Below are 27,276 nucleotides of genomic sequence, written 5' to 3'. Positions count from 1 at the left end.
TCCTCAAGTGTCCCCTTCTCTATCAGGTCACCTGCCCACCCTAGTAGAGTTGCTTATTTCTTTGAACTTCTCCACACTTTCTTTTCCCATGTGACTTGCCATCAACATATAATTTATGATTAAATTATATCCCTAGCTCTTTCCTCCCAGTAAGCACCCAAAGGCATGGAACTTAAGTCACCTCTCTAATACATTCCATGTGCCTAGGAGTCTGACTGCTTGAAGGTAGGCAGGTGCCTGAAATATATCAGTTGAATAGATACGATGAATATACTCAGAAGGCTTCTTAAAAATAAACTACTTGGTCAGTCAGATTTTTGTGAACTTATACTGATGGCTTATGATGTCATATTGCCTTTCTAGATATTTGCAATCAGTTGGACCCAATCAGATGAATTTGTCAAATCACGATAGACAAAAAACTTGAATCTAAATTCAGGGTTCCAACATCATTTTATAGTTTTTTCACTGTATCTTTTTCATCTCCCTGCACACGTTACAACTTGAGATCGAAAACTGGCTGTTACTCACTTATCCTCTATTGTCAATATGCTCATTAATATGCCATTACAGTTCTTTCCTATTTTTTCCTACTATAACTAGCTGAACAAGCTTTGTGTTATACTTACTGTTTGTGAATATTTCCAGACAATTTTTAATAGTAATTCATTCTGCCTTTAGATCAAAGGACTAAACTTGGTGCAACTTGCTCCTCTCTGTTTCTTTTTTTTTTTTTTTTTGGTTTTTCGAGACAGGGTTTCTCTGTGTAGCTTTGCGCCTTTCCTGGGACTCACTTGGTAGCCCAGGCTGGCCTCGAACTCACAGAGATCCGCCTGGCTCTGCCTCCCGAGTGCTGGGATTAAAGGCGTGCGCCACCACCGCCCGGCCTCTCTCTGTTTCTTGACATAGAAGACCCCACTTTTAATTGATAACTTGATATAATTAAGTTTTGATATGAAACTTATGTCAGAAATTAGAGGGAAAATGACTTGTGGAAATCAGTGAGTCCTATCACCTTCGAGCGATAGAATTCTGTATCCACTGCTAGCAACTTATGCGCTGTGATGAAGAGGATTACCTTTAGGACATGCTTGACTATCGTTGAATCATTTGACTTCAAAAGATCACTCAAATTTTTAGCCAGTTCCTCATGTATTGTTCTCTCTTTGTAGGACCTGGTCTTGAATACAAACTGAAGAAAACCCAGATAAATGAACAAAGTTAATTACTCTTAAAAGGTTTCGAAGATGACCCTACACGAACAACTCATTTCTCATAATCAGCTGCTGCTTGTGTCAGCTTTAGTCATGGAGTCAGCGGAGGCCTGATGGGAAGAGCAGGACACACTTGCTCCTAGTTGGGGTCTTTGCTTCTGCAAAGGGCCTTGCTCACCTAAGCTCTCCTTGACACTCTTTCTGTAGAAATCAAGAGAAAGGGCCAGAGAGCCATTGAGCAGGTTCAAGGAGTCATGGAGGGCTTGGACCCACCTACTTAGGACACACTCCCCTTCTCTTTCCTTCCACTGGCAACAGGTGGCATGGTAGCAATTCTTCATCCTGAAAGGGTAGAGCACCCACTCAAATAGCCAAGTGGGGAAGCAGGTGCCTTCCAGAAGTGAGGAGGTGAGCGCCCCATAAGCCCAGGTTTTATCACCTATGCTAGACACAGCTATCAAGAGGTTGATGAACATCAGCCATCAGTAAGATAATGAACGCTGCTTACTTTCCTGTTTTTTCTCCCCAAGGACTATCTTGGTGATAACCTTCTTTATTTCTTCATATATTTTAAGAACATCAATACATACATATGAATACACATATTTCAAAGACATTAAATGCTTCATATTGAATTATAGTAGTTTGTTTATGAGTTGGGTTTGCCTCAAGAAAGGTATTGTCTTCATGATATTCATAATTTAGAATAGACTACAACTTAGAGGGAAGACAGGCAGGAGACTGGTGCATTTACTGTTGGATCTCTAACCCTTTCTTTGGACCTCGAAGGACCTCAGCACCAGGGTAGGCCCTGAGGTTTGAAGTTCATCTCAAAGGGAAGACAGAAAGCTAATGGGCTCATAAAACCAGCTACAGCTAAGGGTAATTAGTTTCCCCTAAGCATTGAACTTCCTATGAAGACAAACTTACCATCAACTGTTGAATCCTACACATTTATTTAGCCTGAAGGGTGTTTTGTTTCAACTAGCACTGGACTAGTCTAACCTTACAAACCTGTTTCTTAGAATTGTTGGTGCTACAAACCCCTGTGAAGCGCAGCATTTAATTAGATTGACGCAGACACACATCTTTGAAAAAGACACAGTGTATGTGTGCAGTTTTGATACCGTAGATGGAGTGAGTTAGCAGCTGGTACCACTGAACTTGAAATGGTGTTTTGTTTACTTGTGGATAAATACAAATTACAATTACTATAACATCACCCAAGGATATACAAGCATGTCTTGGAATCAGCCCATCAGTTGCTTACAATGTTCCTAGGGGTGGGACTTAATATATACCTATATGTTAAATGTTTCCCTTCCACCTCTGGTAAAAATAATTTCAAACTCTTAGCTCAAGGTCAGGCTGTTAACCATATACCTTAGCAGGAGTCTGATCACAGAATCATACGTCTGGGTCCTCGTCTAGTCTGTCTCCTCTTCTGTATCAGAGGAAACAGCTGAGGTTTCCTGAGGTTCACTTCTCAGAGCACTTCACTGCTTACACTGAAGTCTCTCACTTCTTAGTTTAGGGATTTTTTTTCCCCAGACTGATCCACAAGTTGGTTGTACTTATTAGGAAGTGTTTGTTTATTTCAAAATAAATTCTAAAATATCCTTAGGAATTGTCAATCTGAAATTCCACGAAAGTATATCTCTGGATTTGAGCTACTTTAGAACAAAGGGTAAACCACTTCTCTTCTGTATTGCAGAATGTGACACTCTTGTCAAGATATTTCATGTTTTCTGGGTGAGAATGAAGCCTATTCCAAGATGCATTTCCAAGAGCACCACAGAGTAAGTGTCTGAGCATCCGAGGTTCTCACAGGAGCTGGCCTTGGTGATGACAGAAGTAGCCACAACAGCTGAAGTTCTTAATATATTTTTAAACAACTCCATTAGAACAAGGAAATTGATACTACAGTTGAAATGGTGTTGTCTGAATGAAGTACAATGATTCAAGGAATTATTTTATTCTATTTGGTCTCTTTGTGGATTGAAATAGAAAGTAAGTATTGAGAAGATAAACTCTTCCCAGATAATTACATTAACAAATACACTCATCAATCCACTAGCAAAGTAAGTGATGCGCCTCTATTAAGCACAGAGCAAACTACATGGTATTTGTGGGTGTAATTAGCTTTTGGTAATTGAAGTCAGGGTCCTAGCAGGTACAATTATATTCTAAGGAAGGGGCTGTGAAATGACTATTCTAGAATGCAGGCTCTTTTAAGGAGGGTCACAACTCATGCTTTGGTACTTGGGGAAGACATCTAACACTTCTCATAGAAAATACATAGATAGGAATCCATGCACGTGGAATCTCAGAGTGGTTCATTCCGGAACGAGATTTTTAACTACTTCCTTTTGTAGCAACATTTCTATGACACTAATCATTGTTAAAGAAGCTTCTATCACAGAAGACCCCAATTCTTCTCCAGTTGCATTTCTAGACATCTAGAATGTATATGTTTATCCCTATGTATGACTTGAATATATTTCCTTTAAAAAGCAATATCTCCAAAGATCCAGTCTGTGTATACAAAATGGAAATGTAAGTTTTGTATGTATCATAAAGCAATTGAGGATGCTTGTATTTTGCTTTCAATGAAAGGATATTTGGAGCAGAGCTATGAGAATGCAAACATCACCACAAGTTCATTGGCATCGATTCACAGCCAATTGAAAATGAGACTAGAACATCTCCAAGTGGACACTTGACAAGGGACACTGAGGAAGCAGTGCACACCAATGAGATGGGCAAATGGTTCATGCCAGAAGATAAAGGACTTAACATACCAGAAGCAGGTACAAATATACAGTAACTGGGAAAATGAAATAATGCCTGAGAAAACAATAAAAAGAGCTAAGAAAACAATACAGAAGAAACACAGAGCATTCAACAAACCCGCAGAAGTCTTTCTTCATTAGCATAGAAATTTTATATATTTCTAATGTCAACTTCAAAGGAGCAACACTTTAGCTTTCTTTTCTGTCTTTTTTCTTTCCACCATTCCCACATTGAGATTCATTTACACATGCACACAGTGCTTTTACATTTAAACAATACAGCTAGCCCATTAATGCAAAGAAATGGAATTCTTCTAAGGTGAACTTGTGTTCTGACCATGGTGGGCACCATCCAACTTCAGGGCGAGACCCTCCCTCTTAGTGCAGACAGGAAACAAGACAAGCCACACAGCACAGGGCACATGATCAGTGCCCTAGTGGCGACTCCGTACCTTAATGTATGACTGGACCGAATGGTCTAGCTGCTCCTCATGACACTTGGCCACAATGTCAGCCAGAACCCTGGAAAAGCAAGGATGTTCAGTGGCCTGGCTGAAGATATAAAGATTCTACTGTCTTAGAATACTTGGAAAATGGGGTATTTCATGAATGAATGAATGAATGAACCAGCCAAATCACACTCTTCTCTTGCCTTCCTCACTCCCAACAGAGGGCACGTGACATATCTCTATCACCTGGGAGTAATTTCCAAACAGAAGCATTCCAAGAACCCACTAAGAAGGTAAGGTAAGGTAAGGTAAGGTAAGGTAAGGTAAGGTAAGGTAAGGTAAGTAAGGTCTTAGGGCATGAGGTCACACTGGAGACATTTCCTCCGAGCTGAATGCACTACTTGTGGTCTCTGCACTTGCTGACATTGTCTTCCTGGAAAAGGGATAATTTTAAGTACCTAATTAGGCTCTGATTAGTGCCCATGTTCCATTTTAAAGGGCTCACCTTTCAACCAGTGAGCAGAAGACCTATTTTTGGAAAAAGAGATTAGGTTAAGCTGTATATTTCCCTCATTAGCTGGGCTAGGGTTTCATGTAGCAGTGGTATGTTGATATTTTTTCATATTAACATGATCAGTTGCTGCATGGCTGGAGAGCTTTGGGAGATCTCAGAAGCTAACAGATCTGTTAGCTGCAATATTTAAAAGTCTTCTCAACATTGACATAATACTCAGCTGAAAGGGACACTAGTTGATGCCACAATTTGAGATTTTTAATCTGGGTCCAGAACTGGATGTTTGTGGAACTGATACTCATACTTTAATTTCCCAGAACTTCGGGGTTTTATGTTAAAAACAAAGCTAAAAGCCTTCATTGTAGAAAAGATAAATAATATGAACAAGGAAGAAACAGTCAATATTTCAATACTAGCTGTGATCTTTTCCTAATGCTAGGGCTATTTTTGAAACACACAACAAATATATGTTTAAATTATTAATTCAAGATAATATAAATGCAGAATTCTAAGTTTATGACTAGACTTAATAGTGATGCTGGAAGAGTATGGTTTGACTAAATTTAACACAAAAGAAAGGAAACTGCAATTAAAAAGATTCTGTGGGACTATGAAATGATACAACTATTTTGGTAAACATTCTAGCAGTTTCTAAAAAAAAAAATCTAATATTCAGCCAACGAATTGTACAGCCATTGCGCTACTGTGGATTCACATCAGAAGTCAGGCATTAGAGTTATGCTGACCTAGAATTTATATATGAACATTTATAGGGACTGCGTTCATTATAGACCCCAAATAGGAAAATTTCAGATGTCTTTCAACAAATGAATCCTTAAACAAACTGTGATACAATCCATACCATAGAATACTACTCACCCATGAAAAGAAGTGACCTAGTCATAGATGGACAACCTGGGTGAATCTTCAGAGAATTGTGATGAGTGGAAAAGCTAACTGTATAATTTCATACATACACAGATAGGTGTGTGTGTGTGTGTGTGTGTGTGTGTGTGTGTGTGTGTGTGTGTGTGTATTGAGAGTGGGGAAGACTAAATAATGAGTATACTTATTCTCTCCATATTACCCCTTTTAACTTCTAATGAATCTCCAATTATCTCAAAATAAAACGTTTAAATCACAAAAGAAAAAAAAATCTAGTGTTCCACTAATGATTATAGTCAGGAATCTGAAAACAAGGGTTTGGGAGTGAGAAATGCTTAAATCTGAAAAGCATGTTCATACGAAATGTACACAAATGTGGCTATTTAGTCAGAATCAATCATCAGGGTTCTGTCTGAGGAAGGGTGGCACAATCTTTCCCCTGCCCCAGGGTTGCTATGGATACCTGGTGACGGTCGCAGTGATTTCTTCTTCCTCATTCTGCACTAGAATTTTGAAGAGCTGATTCAGGATGATAGGCAGGAGGCTGATGATTGAGTGGATCTTGTCCACATTCAGTAAGTTCTGCAGTGAGTTGATGAGAAGAAACATGTAAAGAAATGAGGGGAGGTAGCCCAGCACAATCTGCAGGTGTTTTTAGGAATACAATGTGATCACGTGATCACCGTGGCTCCCCCTTTATCTGGTCATTCGCTTTCCTGTGTCACTATGGCAGAAGGTGTAGGTCATGTTGAAAGGACTCTGCTTAATTAGCAATGGTAAATACATTCTCATTTTCAAAGATTTCTGTTTAGGATAAAAAACTGATCTTTGCCTTTTCTCCTTTTCATGTGAACAGAACCATGTAGAAAGTATGAAGTGAAACTCATTTGCTCCCTAAACTGTAAAGTCTTTTCAAGTCCCCAATGACCATCACTTCTTAGTTTGCTATTCAGTGGGAAATAGGTTTTCTTTGCCAGTTTCTATGCCACAAACCACTAAATCTGCACATCCTGTTACCTTACAAGCACGGACAAAACTCGAGGTAGGTGACTGAGACATGTCTTTTTCTCTCTTTTGGCACTGATGGAAAAATGCATTCACATGTGGGTCCTGCAAAGGCAGAAGAAGTGTTTATCTGTGGTGGCACACAAACTCTGAGTGATGGTGGCAAGCACTTCTAAGCAGCGTTTCCCCATGACATCAGACTTAGAGCCCCTTCTTTCAGTAGACAGAGAGGTCACCTCAAGGTCCCTAACTGAACTCCAGCACTCTGGATGACAATGCCCAATCTCTCAAATATTTCATACTCAGAGTTCTCCCATCCCTCTTGGCCAAATAGCCCTAGCTAGAGAATGACATCCCTTGGTTGGCTGTCTAGCTGGCTGACTGGCTGGCTGGCTCCCTCTCTCCCTCCCTCCCTCTCTCTTTCCTTCCCTCCCTCCCTCCCTTCTTTCCTTTCTTCTCTCCCTCCTTACCTGCCTCCCTGCCTGTTTCTCTTTTTTCCTTCCATCCTTTTATTTTTCCCTCCCTCCCTCCCTCCCTCCCTCTCTTTCTTTTTTCCCCCAATGTTCCTTATTTTTCCAGCCCACATTCCAGAGAACTTTATAAATCTCTCTTATATCATCTATGACCCACAGGACACTGTGCTGTCTTTGACATGTCTAGGAATATTTCCAGGTTTGATGTGGCTGTATCAGCCTAATATTAGGACACAACAAAAAGTGTGACATAAACCCCAAGAAATCTTGGTTTTGATCTGTTGAAATCTGCTGAAATTCTAAGTTCTGAGCTAAGTTATATAGTCAAGAAATGAAAGAATATTTGAGTTTGAGATATATTTCTGATGTTTCTCTTGCAGTACATACTACATGGGCATCCAGCATGGATTTTCCTCATACTGGCATTTGAGTGTGTGATGTTTCTGTTTCCTATTTGCAGTTTATTTCTTAACTAGTGACAGTGTTTTCCTCTTAGATATGTCTGCATATATTTGTCCAGTTAGTCATTATTTAGTGAAAGCCGACTGTGTGTCAGGCCCCTGGTAGGTCTTTTTGACAGAAGAAAGGCAGGGCAGACATGATCACATCAGCTATGGGCTGTCCATCATGACAACATGACCAGCATCATACCACAGCTTCCATATGTACTTATTTATTCACAGCTTGAGAAGTGCTTCACAATAAAAGCAAGATGCCATCTGAGCAGGTTACAAGACAGCCCAGCATTGTCTGTAGGCTCAGGGAACCAGTAAGACTTAGGAGACATGAAGTGACAGTTGACCTCAGATCTGAACGATAAGGGTGAATTGACCAGATCGATGAGCAGAAGGCAGAGAGAGTGGGCAGGTGCTTTTCTCCCTGGCTGAAGAAGGGCAGGTACCAAAAACGTCTTGGAGAAGTTAAAGGAATGCAGTATGGGTTGGAAGTCAGAGTATAGGAGACGAGGGCCTTGGACCTTTGGAAAACAAGATGAGGTGGGTATAATCAGCTGTGGGATCCAGGACTGGGGATGAGGATGGAAGTTTCCTTGAAACACTGAACTTTATTAATTTTAAAATCATATCTGTGAATCTTTATCTGTGTTATCTCTGTGCTTATCTCTACATGGAACCTGGATTATTTAATTATTCTTAGGAGCCAAATATGAGGTTGAGATAAAACAGTACAAAACAAAAAAGCTGCCTCACAGCAGAAAGAGTAAGCTTACAGTTTATCAATTACGTGTGTGTAGACAGCATGTGATATAGCTCATGAATTACTATTACCTTCACATGAATTTCTTTCTTTGGTATTCATCACAAGCTTAAGTAGTGATATTTTATGTATACCATTTTCCTGAATAAGACTTGAGACCCACAGAGGCCAAAGTAACTTGTTCAGTCACCAAGCCAGGAACTGGTCAAAGTGACTGTCTACTGAAGTCCTGTCTATCTCATAGTCCTGGGTAGGCATGGGGATTAGGCTTAGTTTTGGGGTAAATGTCAAATGTATTTGTTTTTACCACTGAACAGGTTTTAGATCTGGGAGTTGTAAGTATGAGGAAATCATACTATGAGTAGACATTCATATGCTAAATACACTTCTGCATTTTGGCCTCAAGTTGTATTACTTAAGGAGTTAGGGCACTTTGTCTTGAAAGAGGTGTAAAATTACACGTTAAGTTATCTTTCTTGGCAAGTTCAGCCAGCTGCCCATTAAACAACTCACGAAATGATACATTTCTCCTATACATGCAGGAGCCACCATCATATTATATCATAGTCTAGGTCTCCACTTTAGAACATGACACTCACCTGAGTGTTCACTGTTGATACAACAAACGTTGACACTTTGAAAAGTGGTTTGCCACCATCGACCCATTTAATGTCGCTTCCGCCATGCTGCAAGAAAGAGTTTGGTGCCATCACCGATAATATGAGATAAGAGAATCAAGTCATTTAGTTTATGTTAATTTGCTATTCTGAACCATTATTCCCACATTGCTCTAGAGACAGGAAAAATGTGAAGATTCATTTGGAAGTTTTGGAGATGAGCCTGACATACTTTCAAAAGTCATTCTTTTAATGGTCACAAATAAAGTAAGAGTTGGATTATTGTAGGTTAAGTTCATAATTGCAATGGACAGGCACACTATCATGCTAGTTTAAATAGTAGAGAAAAAAGATAGCCTTGTTTCATAGCTGATTTTTTAAAATTTTCTTGTAAATTATACACTATACAATACCTTTCCACTTGCAGAATCTTGAATGCTTAAATAATTTGGAGGCAGGGTGGTTGTTATTGGGATATTATACTCCTGAGAAGCTATTTGATCATGTTTCACCAGAGGAAGCCAAGCATATCCCACTGAAAGGAGACAACACGTAGAAAGTTTTGAATGCAAACCACTATGCTAAGAAGCACAAATATACCATTTGTCACTATAAACATTGACTTCATTTAAAAATCAATAAATCATATCTTTTTAAAATGTTCTCCAACTCTAGGTAAACACATTGACCTATTTTAGGTCACTTCTTGTAAGTACCTGAAGTCTCCAGAGCCTCTTTCTTTTTGGCGTTAGCTTTGGCATTGATGTCACATGTGATGTGATAAAAAGAAAATAAAAGATGGTGTTTTTCATGAAGTTGTGTTGGTAGCTCAATTTTCACCTGCAGTGAAAGATATCACATTTGGATTGAGATTAAAATCATTTGCTTCACGTCAGCACAAGAGTGAATTTTAAGTCCATGCTTAGTCAAAAATGATTTAATACTCAACAAATATTCAATCTGCTGGCTGTAATGTATTAATATGTTATTTTTACATCTTATGTGATAGATGATAATTTATATTATGTAGCATCTCTCATTATATGATTTATGTTTCTAGAGTCTGCATTAAATATACATATTCAAAACCACACACTCACTAACAGGATTACAGAATGTAAGGAAGACAAACATTAAGAACTACCATAAACTATGTAAACTGTAAGTCCTAGCCTCCAGAGCATGCTCATGGGCATGAGTAGTAAATGAACATGTGTTAGCCATTCAGAATCTCAGACACTGCCCAGAATCTGAATCTGCATCTTAATAAGATACCCAGGCAATTCATGTACACATCACCAAGAACTGTGACTGTAAACAAGGTAACTGGAAGCCTGGCCTCCGTCTCTCTACAATACAACACACACACATATGAGATGACTTTTGTCATAGGAAGTAATGAGTCACTTGATGAAGCTGTACTGAAGGGTTACTAATGATGCCTCTGATTAAACACAAACATAACTACATGGGTTATTCCATATTTCTGGAAAGAAAGGGTTTGAAATAACCACCTACAGTTTATGGCACCTTTTGGATTAGGTTTTAAAGTTCTGTCACATACATTTAATTTCCCTATTGTCTTATGAAGGGGACACTACAGAGGTGAGACTCAAGGCCAGAGATACTGGAGTCTCTGGGTGAGTAAGAGATGGTAGAGTTAGTAATAGGTGGCTTCCAAGATAGTCCTACATCTTCTGATGACCCCTGTATACCAGGATTCCAGGAGCCTGTCCAGGTATCATGCACTTAGCTTTATGTGAGTCACTCGTTCTGGGAATAGTCAAGTTGAGCAATAACTAAAACCCATAGATTATTAATTAGCTATCCTGTGCATCTGGCTGGTTTATTTTCATTCTGTTTAAGGAAGGACTTAGGACTACATGTTTCACAGTGTGGTCCCTGCAATGGTAGCATCGGTTTCACCTGGAACCATAAAATCTTAGGCCTAACTCAGACACGCTGAATACCCAAATCTGAGTATTCTGCTTCAATCAGTCTTCCAGATAATTTTGATGTATGAGGATCCCTGAGGATTTTGAGGATTCCTGGATTTTTATGAGTTGCACGCCGATATATTATTTATATAACAGTGTACTAACCTAGTTACAAAAGCCTATACACATTTCAAAATCCATAATAATAAGCAGAACACTAGAAAATTTCTTCTGAGCCAACTTCAAGATTACGTAGCAATGCACCAAGTATTCAAGAATTTCAGTTAACTAAATGGTAAGGAACTGAAGCAGAAGCCACAGAGTAGTTCTGCTTGCTGGCTTGCTCTTCCTGGCTTGTTCAGACTGCTTTCTTACAGCACCCAGAACAACCAGCTCAGGAGAAGCCCTGTCCACAGTGATCTGGCTTCTCCCACATCATTCAACAATAATAAAAAAAAATGTACCATAGACTTTCCCACAGGTAAATCTGGTGGGGGGCATTTTGTCAATTGAGGGTCGCTCTTCTAAAATGACTCTAGCTTGTGCCAAGTTGACATAAAACTAGTCTTCACAATCCCTCACTTAAAAAATCTTGCAAATAGTTACATTTTATTGTAACGATGCATTGGATAATTTATACCTATTTTAAAGATAATGCCATCATTTTTCCTACAATCAAGGAAATAAAACCTTAGTATTAAATCTGTGCTGCAAAGGCCACTAAGTGATTGATAATCTACATGCCATGTGGAAAAGCTCATAGGTTTTTATGAGATTCCAGGAAATATGAGAAAATGAAAAAGATTAAAAGCCAGACTTAACAGCACTGAGACTCTGAGAACATTAATTTATGAAATTCTTACATCTACAGAAAATGCATCTTTCACACCTGTTTTGTCAAAAAGTCAATCAATATGGTAAATATTCTGTAATATGATAATAACTCTTTCCCTTAGCATTTTGCTTTTTTTTTAAATCTTCTTATCTGGATTGATGGAGGAAAATAAGATTATTAAGTAGATAAGGAAGTAGGAGGTAAGGTCGGGGATTCTGTTAATTAGTTTGAAAATGACAAATGTGTAACATGGGGTGTCGGACAGAGAATGGCGGTGGGCAGAGAATGGCTCCCAAAGGTGACTGTGTTCTAAAACCCAGAACCCATGATTATGTGACTGTGCAAGACAAAAGGAACTTCAAAGATGTGATTAAGGTGAGGACCTTGGGGTTATATCAGGTATTACAAGTGGGTACAATGTGGTCACAATGAGTTTCTTTCCTTCCTTTCTTCATCCCTCCATCCCTCTCTCCCTCCCTTTCTTCTCCTTCCTTTTAAAAAAAGGATCCCATGCACCTCATGCTGCCCTCAAACTGTCTAGATAGCAAAGGATTATCTTAAATTTATGATCCTCCTACCTCTATTTCCCAAGGGCTGTGATCATCACACCCAGATGTGTGTGGTGCTAGGAACGGGACCCAGGACTTAATGTATGCTGGGTGAACATTCATCAGCTGAGCTACATTTCCAGTTCCACCATAGTTCTTATAAAAGGTAGGCAGGAGAGGAGTCACAAACCAAGGTATGAGGTGGTGTTTAGAGGCTGCAAGAGGTAAGGAAACAGATCTTCCTCTGGACATTTCCGGAGACATACTGGCCTCACTAACACGGTCATTTCAGCCACATGACAGCCAGTTCAGACCCCTAACCACCAGAGCTGTAAATGATGTGTATTGTTTTGAGCAACTGAAGGGTGCAAATTTGTTATAGCATCAATAGAGTAACTCATAAAACCCTAGCTGGTTGTAGTAGTTTAGAGCTTTCACTAAAACTTGTCTCAGGCTGTTTATAAAAGAGCTAATATGTGAGCAGCACTTTACCACTAGCCTAATGGTATTTCTTATGAGTTATAGGAAGCGGGAAACTTCTATCTAGAGTAATATGGCCCGGTTTGAATGCTGACTGTCACTTAGTAGTTATATGACCCTGACAAAGTTGCTTGAGCCAGTGCCCTTGTCTATATAACAGGAGGTGGTAACAGTGCCGGATTCTCCAAGCTTTGGAGGAGTTAAGTGAGATGATGTCTATATGCTTGGTGCACAGTAAGAGTGTTGAATTTTCCAGAACAAGTCACACTTCTAACCATGAGATGAGGGGATGGAGCCCAATGAAGTTCATGCAGGTATTAGCAATAGTGTTGATTCATAACATCTGGTCTTCCTGCTATAAAATGATATGATATGCTGCCACTGATTGGTAAAGTTATCTAATATAATCTTTATTAAAATCACCCATAAAATAAATGAGGAAAAATAGTCTCATTGGAAAAGAATGATTATGGTGGTATTTTATTTGTACTGAAATGTGATTTTCATTGTATGTTAATAAATAAAGTTGCCTGGGGGTTAGAGCTATTACAGCCATAGCCAGAGCGTGGTGGTGGTGGCGGTGGCGGCGGTGGCAGCGGCGGCGCATGCCTTTAATTCCAGCACTTGGTAGAAGAGACAGGTAGATCTCTGTGTGTTCAGGGATACAGCCAACATTGGAGACATACGCCTTTTAGACCTGGAGGGCAGTACTTACAGGCAGTGACGAGGCAGTCATGTGTTTGGGTTTACAACGAATGAGAAGGCAGAACAGAAAGACTATTTAAAGACAGACACACAGGAAGTAGCTCTCTTTCGGGGAAGCTAGGAGCACCGCAGGAGGTAAGATTTTAGCTCTGAGCTCTGACCTCTCGGCTTTCCCTTTTACATTGGTTCTGTGTTTCTTATTTTAATAAGATGGTTGGTTACATCTACAAATGACAAAAGAGAACCATCTTTTTTTTGAAGGTCAGTCTTGTGCTCAGCTGCAGGAACTTGCAACATATACCAGGATTATCATCAGCCAGCGTCACATCAGTCAGTGTCACTTTAGAGTCTTGGGATGGGTACACTACTGTCCTCAATCTGAGATGTGGTCTAGACATGGTTTCCCTGACCTACTCACCCATGAGTTACAGGTAGAGGCTGTGGAGGCCTGGTCCTTACCTCATCAGAAAAATCTGGGTTTTGAGAATGGTGCAGTACAGCTGTGTAGGCAGCTGAAGTGAAGAGCGGCCCTCCAGGTTTTCCATAAATACACTGTTTAGAAAATTATGAGGGAAACAATTGTGAGTGCCTGAAAATATTCTCAAGTGAGAAAAAGTCAATTCTTCAGTTTCCAATTCCAGTACCAATACCAGCACACTTTGTGATAGACATCCCAGGATGACATCTAGTTAACTTTGAACTTCGTTGATATAATGTTCTGTGTGTACTATGCAACGGGACATCAAAGAACATCTAAAAGTCTTTATTCATCTTGTAGGTATGGCATGAGGGTCGAACCAACTCACTAGATGACTTTTGATCGTCATATGAGTTAATGTTCAAGACAGATCCCTAAAGGATGCCTTCCTGAGAGAGTTAAGGTCCTCAGGCTTGGCTGGACCCCAGTTCCATGCAAACCAAGTCCTACTCATGACAGTGGAGGTAGCAGGACAGACCCAGCTTTTGATGTTGTATCCTAACCTCTAATCGGGTCAGAGGACTGGAATAGGCTTTCATGAATCACACAGGTGAAGGGCACATATGCCTGGAGCTCTGGACCTCTCTTCTAGTCTTAGGTCTGGTCAAGCTACGTCTCTGCATGATGTCAATAATGCAATGAAGCAGGGAGCCCACACACCTGCTGTTGCTCTTCATTCCTAGTTTATCCCCATTACAAGCACTGCTTTGGCAGACCCGTTGGGCTTCCTACCTAGTCATTGCATTGCTTAACAATAATATCGCCTGCTAATTTTCCTCTCCTGATACTAATGCTGTAAAAAGCTCGGTCTGTATGGATGCTCATAGTGGCTCAAGATTATCTTGAAGAATGCCTCTCTACCCTACATGAGTTAGCTCATTCTTAAGTTCATCCCTGCTCTTTGAAATAAGACTAAAAATTTCCTGCTATCATAAATCAGAGTATAATTGATACTTGATGGTATCATGAGAAACAGCCTGGGGCAATGGTAGGATTAGTTAGACATTATCTTGGTTCTTAACTACCTCTTCACTCTGATTCACTGCAACCTAGAAGATTTGACCATAGGCTCAGTAAAAATAGCTTTCCTCTTTATTTTTATAGGCTTTTTTTGTTATTTGATAACCCTAAAAAATAGTACATATCATATATGAACTCTATAAAAGGCAATCCAGTTTTATAGGTCAAAATAATGATACTATTAACTCATGTGGGCTGTCTTTTTAGAGTCATTTTTCTAGTCCCTAGGGCAGTTGGCTCCATAAATGAGAGCTCTATGGACGTACCTTGCATTAACCAACTATCCTGTTCATAAATATGAGCTCTCCAGGGACTTCCTGCATTAACCAATAGGCCTGTGTATAGTAGCCTCTCTATGGGGACAGCATGAAGGCAGGCTGGATGTACTGCTACAAATCACGTATGATGAATCAAGAGGTGGACTTAATTTGTGCACAGGGCAGACTCTTCACAGGGTACTATTGTATTTATTTCACACTATAATGAGTTCCCCTTTTCCAAATCCTGAAGTGAAGAGCTGTGGGAGATTACCATTTCTGATAGATGGTGTTAGTGATGGCTGTTAAGTCATATACACTTTCAGGAAATCTAAAGCAAATGCCTGAAATTGCTCCTCATTTAACCATACTCATATAAAAATCTCCCAGTGATGCAAAGGACCGAGGTGCCTGCCTTCCCTCTCACGTGTGTCCCCAAGTGACTCGACTCACCTTCACGGCCTTGGAACCGTCTTCATCAGAATTTTTGAATTCAATGCACACAGTTATATTTCGTGCCTGAAATTATAGTGTGGGGGAAAATGGATATGGTAATTTCCTCTTAAATTAACATCCCAAACAATGTAAGGGCCTAAAATAAGTAGCTTCTAATTAAATATGAAAAAAAAATGTAGAATAACCACCATTGTCTTGGTCCTCAGAAGCAGCAGGATTTGGAGAGATTTTAAAGGAAACAACAACAAAAAAGCTCATAGTATAGGACTAAGCATGCTCTTTTCAGAGCATTATAAGAACCAAAAAAACTGGTCTAGATTAAATTTATGTCAGGATGATTTTAGAGAAGATTTTAGATTTTAGAAAAGATTTTAGAAAAGATTATTAATATATTACACAACAATTACATCTTCAAACAATTCAGAGATTAACAACTATAAGATAACTCTTCTGCAATACTTCAAGGTCCTGAAAATGCATTCATCTTTAAATAATCCTAAAGTAAATTCTAGGATGTACCCACCCTTGGCTAAGCATTTCCTCCAAGTCTTGGCTCATAGTTATTTCAAGTTGCTCTTTCAAGAACCATCTTGTGTGATCTATATACAGTGAACTGAGAAGTTACCTTGTTGAAGCATTTCTGGCTATCGTACTTGAGGTGTTTGGGGTAGACATAAATTTGATTTTTGTATACTCTGTATGGTCGGCAATGCTTTGTTGAGTCATAAATCAATTCTTCCACCTCCACTGTAGGTTCTGACTGAGCCATCACGTTGAAAGGCTTGACAGGAATAAAGGACGATGTTACACAGTCTTAAAAAATCAGAAAATAAGAGTTTGTCATTTCATATGGGTCTTCTAAAGTGAACAACACTTAACATATCTTAACATGAATCTATTTAAAATGGAAATTTGCTATTGTGTAGCAAGAGCATGAAAATGTGAGAAGGGGCATTGGGCATGAGAAAGTTATATATTTAATATTAAAACTCATGGCTAAGAACCATGGCAAATCTTTGAGATGGATTTATATATTTTTAAAAAAGATTATTTATTATGTATACAACATTCTGCCTCTACGTATGCCTGCACGCCAGAAGAGGGCACCAGATCTCATTACAGATGGCTGTGAGCCACCACATGGTTGCTGGGAATTGAACTCAGGACCTCTGGAAGAGCAGGCTGTGCTCTTAACCTCTGAGCCACCTCTCCAGACCCTGAATTTATAATTTTCATAATGTTTTCTATATATAGAATATTCTAGGTAGATTTTTATAAGATAAGGTGTAACCCACTGACAGTCACTTGCTATTACAAATAAAATACATGTATTATTGCGTAGCAGAATAAAGTTATTCAGTGGGTCTATTAGTGATAGTGACAGATGAATTAGTAGTAATTTTTTGTATATGGAATGGTTTTTATGGTCAGTGCCTAAAGCCCTCTGTACACTGTTTGTTGCTTTTCTTTCTCTTACATTTTTACCACCTTTAAAACTCTAACTTTGCAGTTAGCCTAAGGAAAAAAAATAGCCCAAGAAAACATAAGAAAAGATGGTTAAGAATGTATATGTCAAAACTTCTGTCATTACACTGTTTGAAGAGAGGAGCTATCATGTTGAAAGGGAAAGAGCCCCACTGCTTTTGTTTCTACAAAGGACCTTCCTGGACTCAGATAAAACAAAGTGATGGGCTGTACATACTTGGGAATCAGATGACAGTTCTATTATTTCATCAGGTATTGATTATAATATTTTCATTATGTTCTCAAATTTCTCTATTAATCTACCCTTCTTTCAAGGAGAGTATTTAGCTTTCTATTCTGTTGTCCTTTCTGTAGGTAATAAAGCCTTATTCCCTAAATCAAGTAGAGAAAATGGCTAAATTTCTCCTCTGCTGTTTCCCATCATTCAATGTGAAAATGATTTTGAGTCAGAACTCAAGTTAAAATTCTTGTTATAGTTTATATTAAAATGATTTGTGGAAACTTATCAGGATAGATGGCCATCCTAATATTCCCTGTCTGTAGTCTCTACCCAGTTGTTTATTATACGAAAACTTGATTCTGTATTCTGAAACGTTCATTTTTAGGTCAGTAAAAGCAGGAGTTTTACCATGTTCCAAATAAGATAGACAGTCTATATAATGACATTTTAGTCGCTTAGGTGGCTGTGGCCAGTGCTCAAAGCAATTTGTTGTCAGTGAGGTATGGCAGAACCAGTCTATACTTGAGTCAGGGAAACTAGATAGAATCTGAATTCTTTCACTATTGGCTATTCATTTACTTGAGTCTGACTTTCCTCATAACACTCCAGGGTTTAAAGGGTTATGTGAATAACTAATATCTTGCTGGATATTATACCCATATTTGGATAACAGATGAAAGTTAAGCTATCCAGGATACTGTTTTCGTTATGACTTCATTGTCTGTCTCAACGGACAAGTAAGTCCCATATTCCTATAGTATAATGAATTCCTTTCCATTTTGGAAGACTAAATCCCCAAACAACCCAAATCTTGGGATCAACCAGTTAACTGAAGAACCAACCAAACATCCAAACAATCTCCCACAAGATACTCAGAAGTCTCTAAATGAACTGTGACATCAATGACATCGGCATCATACTTGGCTGCTCCAAGGGAATGTTGTCCACAACAATGTCCAGGCTTCCAGGGATGGTCTGCATTTTGCCTGTCCGGTCAGCTCTGTGAAAGGACATCACACACACACACACACACACACACACACACACACACACACACACACACAGTATTATTTTGATTTTCAAAGAAACCCCATCTTGTACTATAATTCTGAGCTTTGAGAAGTGTAAAGAATAGACAACAAAAAGTGGTGTATTGATTGTTTTTACTTGGTTAGTTTAATTCCTATAAAATATGTTACTATAAATGAAAACAAAAATTATGAAGGAGTCAAGTTACATATATCCCGAAAAATACCTTAAACTTATTCTCTCTGACTTCACTTATACATGCAGCCAGATGAATATAAATTATATGGTCTTGTCAATAAGACTCATTTGAAATTGCTTAAGCATTTGACTGTCAAAGTGAGTTTTAAGAATTTTTGAGAACAAAAGTTTTTGCTGTAATTGCTAAGAGTTTGAATTTTTTTCCGTCTTCAATAACAAAGAACTGACTGCCTCTACATGCGCTTCTCGCTCTCCTATTATTATGCACGTTCACTCTTTGACTCTGGAGTTCTGTTTCCTTCCCTGCTTCCAGCTGGTGGCATTCTTTGAAGGTTGAAGGACCTTTAGGAGGTAGAGTCTTGCTGGAGGAAGTCGGTCACCGGGGCTGGCATTAGAGTTTTACAGCTCAGCTCCATTCCCTATTCACTCTCCACTTCCTGACTGCAGATGCAATGTCACCAGCCGACTGTGTTCCTGTCTTCGGTGCCACAAAGCACCATATCCTCTGAGAGCATAAGCCAAAGCGAACCCTCTTCTCTTAAGTTGCTCTTACGAGGAAGCAGTTAGAAAAATAACTCATACACACCCCATAAGATGATTGGATCCCCAAGGTTGTTTACCTCTGTTCCCAGCTCTGTGTTCAGTGAACCACTTTGGTGGCTTGAAGTCATCAATGACAAATTAATTAATGCTATAGAAATTGGTCACCAGGAGAAATCAGTCCTAATTTAATGTCAGTCCTGCACTATGTATTCAAGGTGCCCCTCACATGCCATTTATAGTTTCTCTGTATTCACTGACAACAGGAGGCTTGTTGTATCAGTTTATCCCTAAATCTTTGCATGTTCCATTCTGCTCATTATTATAGCTCTTCAAGTCTTAGATTGTCAAGAAGGCGAAAGGAAAAGCCCTTTTTATTTTCTCAGGGTGGCTTGAGGGGCTTTGTGAAGACCTGGGTATAGGATTTGACCAGGATGTTTGATGAGTGAAGGGAAGACAGGTCTCTTACGTTACCAGTACTCTGCCTGGACTACAAAGGATTAAGTTAGGTACAGGGTCTTGCCTAAGAGTCTACTTCTCCTCCTAATCGTATGTTCTAAAACCTTCCATAATGGTGACTATTAGATAGATTTGATAAACTATCCCTTCTATCTAAATAGCTGCAAATAATTCACTGATGCTGCAGAAGATATTGGCCATGCTTGTTTAAACATATCTTCATATTTTTGAGGGATATGTAAAATTAGTTGATAAGAGACTGTTGATTCTTGGGCGGAAGAGACAGAACCATTATTCAAGGCTAACGAGTACAAGAACACTTTGTGTATTAGAGGCTAATAGTGTAAGATAAATAATATAATAAGGTCATCTACATATCTCACAAAGAGGCTCCTGTGGCGAAGAAGTGGATTCTCCAGTCCCAACTGTCCTCTGCCAGCCAATATCATGTGTGGAAGAAACAAAATGACACTAAAGAATCAGGAGTACCGTAAACAATGCTGTTCCAGACACTGAATTTTGGGGGTGGGTTGTCACACAGCTAGAGATGAATGATATAGCCCAACATGTGAGAAATCTTCTGTACGATTCTGGCAAACTGACTCTTTGGCACAATTTGGATGAAAGGGAAGTCACTAGACAGCCATCTGTTTCTGGAGGTGTCTGGACAGTTGGGACTCAGGGCCTCAGGTGTTATGGAGAGAGAAAAACAATGTGTTGATTACATAAAGGGGCATCCAGATTATCCTACCGTCTGTAGTCCGATACCAGTTTAAGCAGGTCCTCAGCTGAAATCTTGCTACTTTCTTGTCTATACAATGGAGAAAATCTTGAGTCTCTGTCCACGTTTCCCTGGTTGTCCTTAAATACAGATCTGCAGGAAAATAATGTTTATGTTGTTACTACTTAAGAACTTGTGTTTTTAAGGAGGATAATTAATGATCATTTTAGTTTATAATAGAAAGTACCCAAGGGTCTTATCAAAGTAAAAAGACACCAATTCTTAGACAGTGTTTTTTTCCTTATAAACACCACATTTGTGTCATATTCCTCATTTTCAACTGTATATCCTCAGGTAGGAGCAGTTCCCGTTACAACTGTTTTTATGATGTCTGACATTTATTACCATATCAAAATCTTGGAGTATCAGGAAAAGCGGGAATATATTAATTTTTGCATGTGCATTTGTGCCAGTGGTGAAGTTGTGTTGGTGTGTGTGTGTGTGCGCGCGCACATGCACGCGCACGCAGCAAGGCCTCATCCATCTTGTTTCATGAAGTGAAACCTCTCACTGGCCTGAAACTCACTGAAGAGGCTAGGCTGGCTGGTCAGTAAGCTCCGGACATCCTCCTGCATTTGCTTCCTCTGTGGTATGTCTATACCATGCACCATCATGTCCAGTTTTTTCCCCTAGGTTCTGTGGCTCGAACTCAGGTTCCCGTGTTTGCAAAGCAAGCATTCCACCGACCGAGCTATCTTCTAAGCTCCTCCTTTAACTGTTTCCCCAAGGCACCCTAACCTGGGCAAGAAGGGGCCACTGCACTTTGGGTGGTGTCATCAGGATTTATGAATGTGCAGTAAGGATCATGTTGTGATTACAACTGTGGAAAGAAAGCGTGATTCTTAAAATGTCTTTGTGGAGGTTAAGGAGGCCATGTTCTAACTTTTAGGACAGAAGTTAAGATAAGACGCAGGAAATGTGAGTCAGAGTTTTGCATTAAATAAGGGTAACGTTATGTTGTTTCCTTTCCTTGATCCATTTCGTGGGAGCTATAACGCCTTATTTAGAACACACAATTGCTGTTGTCTAAGTGACGGAGTGAGGTCTGGCAATATTTGTTTCACGTGCACTTTGCTGACGTCAGCCCCACCCCCACACTTAATATGCACCGAAGAAAAATTCAGCCCACATGTAATTGCTTTTTCTTCAACATCAGAGAAATGTTGAATTTTTATTTCTTCTAGTTTAAGAGCCTTAACTAGAATATTTTATCATCTAAATGAATCAAATATTTTAATAAAGTAGCTGAAATGGCTTTGAAAATGATATCAGCCATCGACGTTTAGTGTAAAGGAACATGGGGAAAATGGAACATGGGGCCTAGAAATGTATTGAAATGATATTTTTAGACCCTTTGAAATCGTCTCCTTACAGTTTTGTTGCAATTCTTGTTAAGTAGTAACTGAGGGGGAAAAAATAATCTCTCCTTGATGAAATTTTAATGAAATAACATCAGGAAAGCATAATCAAAACATCTCACTTGAAGACTAGAGAGAGAACGCAGCAGGTAAAGGCCCTTTCAGCCAAGCCTGCCTGCCAGCTCAGCTTCTAAGGCCCCTCTGGGGGAAGGAGAAAGCCTGTTTCTGCACATTGTCTTCTGAACTCCACATGAGAGCTGCAGCAAGCTGCAGATGCCCTCCCCGGCCTCCACCCCACAAAGTAAATACATAAAAATGTGACAAGAATTTCAAAGCATTTAACTTAAAAATGACTTTTGTATAAATAATTAATCTATGTGAGCTGTGAACTCCATGTTGCTCATATCCACAGCTGTCCTGTGGAAATCCTTCACTGGGAATGGCTACTCATGAAGTATACTGCAGCCTGAGATCTTTATTTTTGATCCTTCTACCCCACACTCTCTCAAGTGCTAAAATCAGAGGCATATAGCATCATGTGGGATTTAGGCATTTCTCTGCATGTGTGGATACAACAGATTAAAGTGGTTGTGAGGGCCTAGCATGGGCACATGACTATAATCTCAGCACTGAGGTAGTAAAGACAAAAGGAGGACAGGGTGTTCAAAGCCATGATGAGCCACACAGACAACCCTCTCTCAAAACAAACAAACAAACAAACAAACAAACAAACAAACAAACAGCAAAAAAACTAAAACTCTCCAAGGTCTGAGGATGTAGTTCAGCGGTAGAACATTTGCCTAGAAGTCACCAAGCAGAGAAAAAAAAAGTTAATTTGGTTGACTGGCAATTTCAATGGTATAAAAATGAATGATCCAATAATAATAGAACTATAAAAAGACAGAGAAGGACCTGGTGAGGGTATACTAGGGGCTTTGCCACTGGAAGATGCATGCAGAGATGGACCACCACTTGTTGGGATGGCAGCATGAGAATCTGAGATACTGCTGCATTGTGCATCCGTAGAGGTACAGATATGAGAATGAAAATTTGTTTTAGTCCTGCCTGATGAATTTTAAAGAAAATTGAGCACCGTCTGTTAGTCATTTGTAAGTTAAAATGAGACAGTGTACAAGAACCTGTGAGGTAATCCTGGCGTGGGCTTGGGCCCCTATGATCCTAGAGGTGGCATGCATGGGAAAAGTTTAATTACAATAGGACATATTTGTAAATTCAACTTCTTTTAGAATTGTTAATTATAGGATATCCCACATAGCTCTGTGTGCCTGTGTGTGTGTGTGCATGTTCTACACCTATTCAAAAGATAATATTTTTTTGCTAAAAAGTAGCAGTGCAGCTGGCGTCAAAGCGGAGAACATACCAGATACATTTCAAATTAGATGTTCACAGCAATGAGATCTGTGTGTACTGCAGCAGCTGGGTAAAAATCTGGTTCCAAGCAACTGTTCATGCTACTATTTTAACCACAGTTGCTTTCAAATGTTTTAGGGTACACTCAACAGCTATACTGTGAAACAAACTGCCAGATAGAAAATAAAGTATGAAGGGAAAGCCAATGGGGACCTAGCAGTCCCAACAATGTACTACCTGTGTCATGGAGCTGGTCTGTTCCAGAATGATGTGAGTGCCAGCTCACCTTCTGAGGGTCCTGCCGACTCTTAACTTACGCGGTGTTTTCACTGGAAGGTGGGGTAGCGATTGCCTCTTTGGGTAGCTTGTGTGCTTACGGAAGCTAGATAATCCAAATGACCCAACATTCCACAATCTCTGCACGTTCAATCATTTTTTCTCATTTGCCAGAGAAGCTCACGCAAATTGAAATCATTGGTGGTGCATACAACTTACTAACCGACAGTTGAACCACTAGCACAGCAAGCTTGTGGCTTCGCTAGCTTTCCTTTCAGAAATAAATACTTCAAGAGTCGATAACGCATTCAGACTCCACGGAAGTTTCATCTGTCTTCCTTACAGTTGGCTGACAATTTTAGAGTGAGGGTGTTACTTCTAAGTGCCATTCTGCCAATGATTGACACATTCTTTACTTCTGTCCTCCACACTATTTGTCACTGACGAAAATTTACAAGAAATGGGGAGTTGTGGAGCATGAATATGAACTCCATGATGACTTTCAATAATAATAATAATAATGACAATGTAGATACCATGTTTTTCATGTTTACCATTAGTTATCTCTATAAGAAAAGGCAGGAAGAAAGAGATAAAATAATATTCATAATGTCTTTTATGCCAAATCTGGGTACATGTGAAGTTAACAGAACATGCTGCCCATGAGGCAGGAATTTTCAGCTCCATCCTACAGATGAGACTCTGGAACCATGGCTCAATCAATGATTCAATAAGTGGTGACCTGAACTTGTCAGCTTTGCTGTGTCTACCAGGCTTGGCAGCCTGGCTCTCCCACCCTTGCTGTCTGAATATAAGTCAGTCCTTGCAGCCTGCAGGAATCTGTCATGGCTTACTGGGGCTGGAATCCTTCTGTCCTTCTATCTGCCGGTCTCCAGTCTTAAATAACGGCCATAACATTCTGGCACACATTGGTGGGTTTTCTCTGAACGTGTGCCTCAATGGAAGCTGTGTGAACTGAAGAATGCCCAACAGGTCAACCCTTCCTTCTGGACTTTGCATTTTGAGTTGAAAGGACTGCCTTTGGGATAATGCCACCAACATTCATTAAGTGGGTGTTCTGTTCTAGGCCTGTAGTTAATCCCTTCTAGTTAAGTTGTTTCATTGCTGATCTTGAGTTGTTTTATGAGTCTATGCCAGGGTTTCCCCCATTTAAGGAATTCTTATAGCAATGCAGGTGTAATGAGTTTGAGAAGGACACTGAGAGTTGATGTGTCAGTAGATCTGAAAAGCAAGTTCTATTTTCCACAGAGGTTCCATTTCTTGGATGGATGGTCTACTATTTGTCACCCAAAACCCAGCTTTTCCATCAGAGTCAACTGGGGATATGATTGACTGTGCTAATTTATACCAAAATCAAAGGCAGATTAAGTGATAAACTTGATGGTCTCATTTGGACATTCACATACAGAGCAGAGCTCTATGAATAAATGAAGATATGCAGGTGCACAGGAAAGTATGCACTATCCCTCCTTATCTTATGTCCATTTGGCTCTCAGGACTGAACAAGCATTGTGTTCATTAAATCAGTTACATATAAACAAGTTATGATTTCGATTTGGTACTGACTGAGACCTCCCAGTATATCTGGCCATGCCCCCACTGTATGCAAGTCAGGGGCCTTCAGATAAGCTGTCTTGCTGAACTAATTTGTGAAGTATATATCTCTGCAGAGCTCATGATGTCTACGAAGATGACACCATGTTAACATTTCTTTAGGTGTGGCTCCATTAAAAATAATAGACAACCATAAAGGCATTCAAAGCCATAGCTACCAATGCGGATTGTAAGCGCTTCTCTATTCTGTGAGTTGCAAAGTAGGATCTTACCTCACGGCCCAAGCAAATGGCATCCGATATTTCCCCAATTTGCTGCAGAACTGCCTATTGGATTTGAGTATTTTTTGTGCAAACTGAGGAAAAAATAAATAAAATGTTATTTAGGGACAGCCAATTACAAATTGTGCATGTGGAATAATAATGCTTATTTTTCCATTTTATTATCTACTGAAATTCTATACAGTTTCATCTTACTGGCACATAGATTACATATGGTACCCTCTGTGTTCAAGTTTTTGTAGAATTCTAGGCTTTCTTTTAAATTTGAAAATTCTAAGTGTGGAAAATCCCCTAGTCTTGAAATATCAACTATTATCTACTTGTCCTGCCTCTCTTCCTGCCTACCTTCCAGCTAGGAGAAGTTAAAATCATGAATGGAAAGTTATCGAATTTACATTCACAATCGATCACAGTTTTTACTCAACCAGAGGCCTTTTCTCTGAAGAGCTGCATGGACCCTGCATTCCCTGTCACACTTCCTCAGATCTATTGCTCTAAGTGGGGAGGTAGCTGTAGTAAGTACAAGAGACATTTTCATTTTCAGTGCTGGAGCAAACCCAGGGCTTCACACATTCTCGGCCAAGTGTGACTGAGTGTCAATAAAATTTTCTTTACAAAAGCTGGTAACAGGCTGGATGTGATCTGAACAGATAGTTTCCTGAACCATGATATGAGAAACTCATGAACACGTTAAACTACAGTCTAAATTGTCGCACATGCTCAGATTCATTGGCTTTGAGTCATTTCCTTGATACCATTCCTTTGTATGGAAAATATATACTTTAAATATTTATCTTCTAGTAAATGGAGGTAGTCCATAATTTGATTATTTGAAATAACAAGGCAATAGAAAGAAGAAAACAGAAAAACATCACTGCTCTTATCATTCAGCCCACTCACACTCTTCCTCATCTCTATTTCCCTGCACTTCACTGTTATTATATTTAATGTACAATCATTTGTCTCTGCTATTGAGTCCATCGTCAGCTTGCTGATATTTTAGCAAATTGCCTTCACTTGATCCCGACTCCTAACTTTGCTATTGTAAATACCTCCATCTTTGGGTATTTTGGGGGCTAAAATGATATATACAAATTTCAACTCATTTCTGCTAATACAGTGGTTCTCAACCTGTGGGGCATGACCCCTCAAGGGGGTAGGGTGGGGCTGAATGACCCTTGCACAGGGGTCACCTAAGACCACGGGAAAACACAGATATTTACATTACAATTCATAACAGAAGCAAAATCAAAGTTATGAAATAGCAACAAAAATAATTTTATTGGTAGGGATCACCATAACCTGAAGAACCGTATTAACGGGTTGCAGCATTAGGAAGGTTGAGAACCACCTTACTAACAGATTCGTAGACATCAGAGACTGTTGAGTCAAAAGGACATAAACCCAAAATGTATAACTTAAAATGTTTTTGGTAGATATTAATTATACTGCTAGGTGAATGTTGAAAGTCGTACATTTGTCAGCTTTTATAATCCAGGAAGGCAGCATGACTTTATTTCTTCAAAGTGACTGAAATTATTTATAAGAAAATAATCTTTACCTTGTTGGAATCTGGGTTCTTAATATAAGGTTCTGCACCACTTCCAATGTTTCCCATTAAGACTTTTTCGACTTTGGCCACCAAAACAATTTCAGAGTGTGGATCACTCACAGAGAATATAGCCTATATCCAAAGAAAGCAGTAAATAACTACCATAGAAGCCACCCTGAAGACGTTCACAAAATGTCATTAAAAAAAAAAAAAGACATCCCGTATAACCCATTGTTAAGGAACAATCTAAGGGACAAGGCTTTTGGGTCCC

The 27,276-nt window shown here is 39.4% G+C and overlaps 1 protein-coding gene across 14 annotated transcripts in view; it reads right to left on the bottom strand.

Moving 5' to 3' along the window:
- Dock10 (dedicator of cytokinesis 10) overlaps positions 1–27,276 on the bottom strand; it is a 248,888-nt gene that overhangs the window by 62,359 nt on the left and 159,253 nt on the right. For all 14 annotated transcript variants that reach the window (XM_037210228.1, XM_037210229.1, XM_028884109.2 and 11 more), the window contains exons 13-26: positions 27,015–27,137; positions 25,445–25,527; positions 20,563–20,685; positions 18,506–18,585; positions 16,506–16,693; positions 15,878–15,943; positions 14,129–14,221; positions 9,881–10,004; positions 9,578–9,699; positions 9,147–9,233; positions 6,872–6,964; positions 6,318–6,436; positions 4,459–4,528; positions 1,079–1,192 (exon numbers count right to left, since the gene is read on the bottom strand). In XM_037210228.1, the coding sequence (XP_037066123.1) occupies positions 1,079–1,192; positions 4,459–4,528; positions 6,318–6,436; positions 6,872–6,964; positions 9,147–9,233; positions 9,578–9,699; positions 9,881–10,004; positions 14,129–14,221; positions 15,878–15,943; positions 16,506–16,693; positions 18,506–18,585; positions 20,563–20,685; positions 25,445–25,527; positions 27,015–27,137 (1,485 nt within the window). The remainder of the gene's footprint in view (positions 1–1,078; positions 1,193–4,458; positions 4,529–6,317; positions 6,437–6,871; positions 6,965–9,146; positions 9,234–9,577; positions 9,700–9,880; positions 10,005–14,128; positions 14,222–15,877; positions 15,944–16,505; positions 16,694–18,505; positions 18,586–20,562; positions 20,686–25,444; positions 25,528–27,014; positions 27,138–27,276) is intronic.

Source organism: Peromyscus leucopus, chromosome 13 (genome assembly GCF_004664715.2).
Source record: "Peromyscus leucopus breed LL Stock chromosome 13, UCI_PerLeu_2.1, whole genome shotgun sequence".
Classification (NCBI taxonomy): domain Eukaryota; kingdom Metazoa; phylum Chordata; class Mammalia; order Rodentia; family Cricetidae; genus Peromyscus; species Peromyscus leucopus.
The sequence above is the reverse complement of the archived record's forward strand: the minus strand, read 5'-3'. Positions and strand labels throughout refer to the sequence as shown.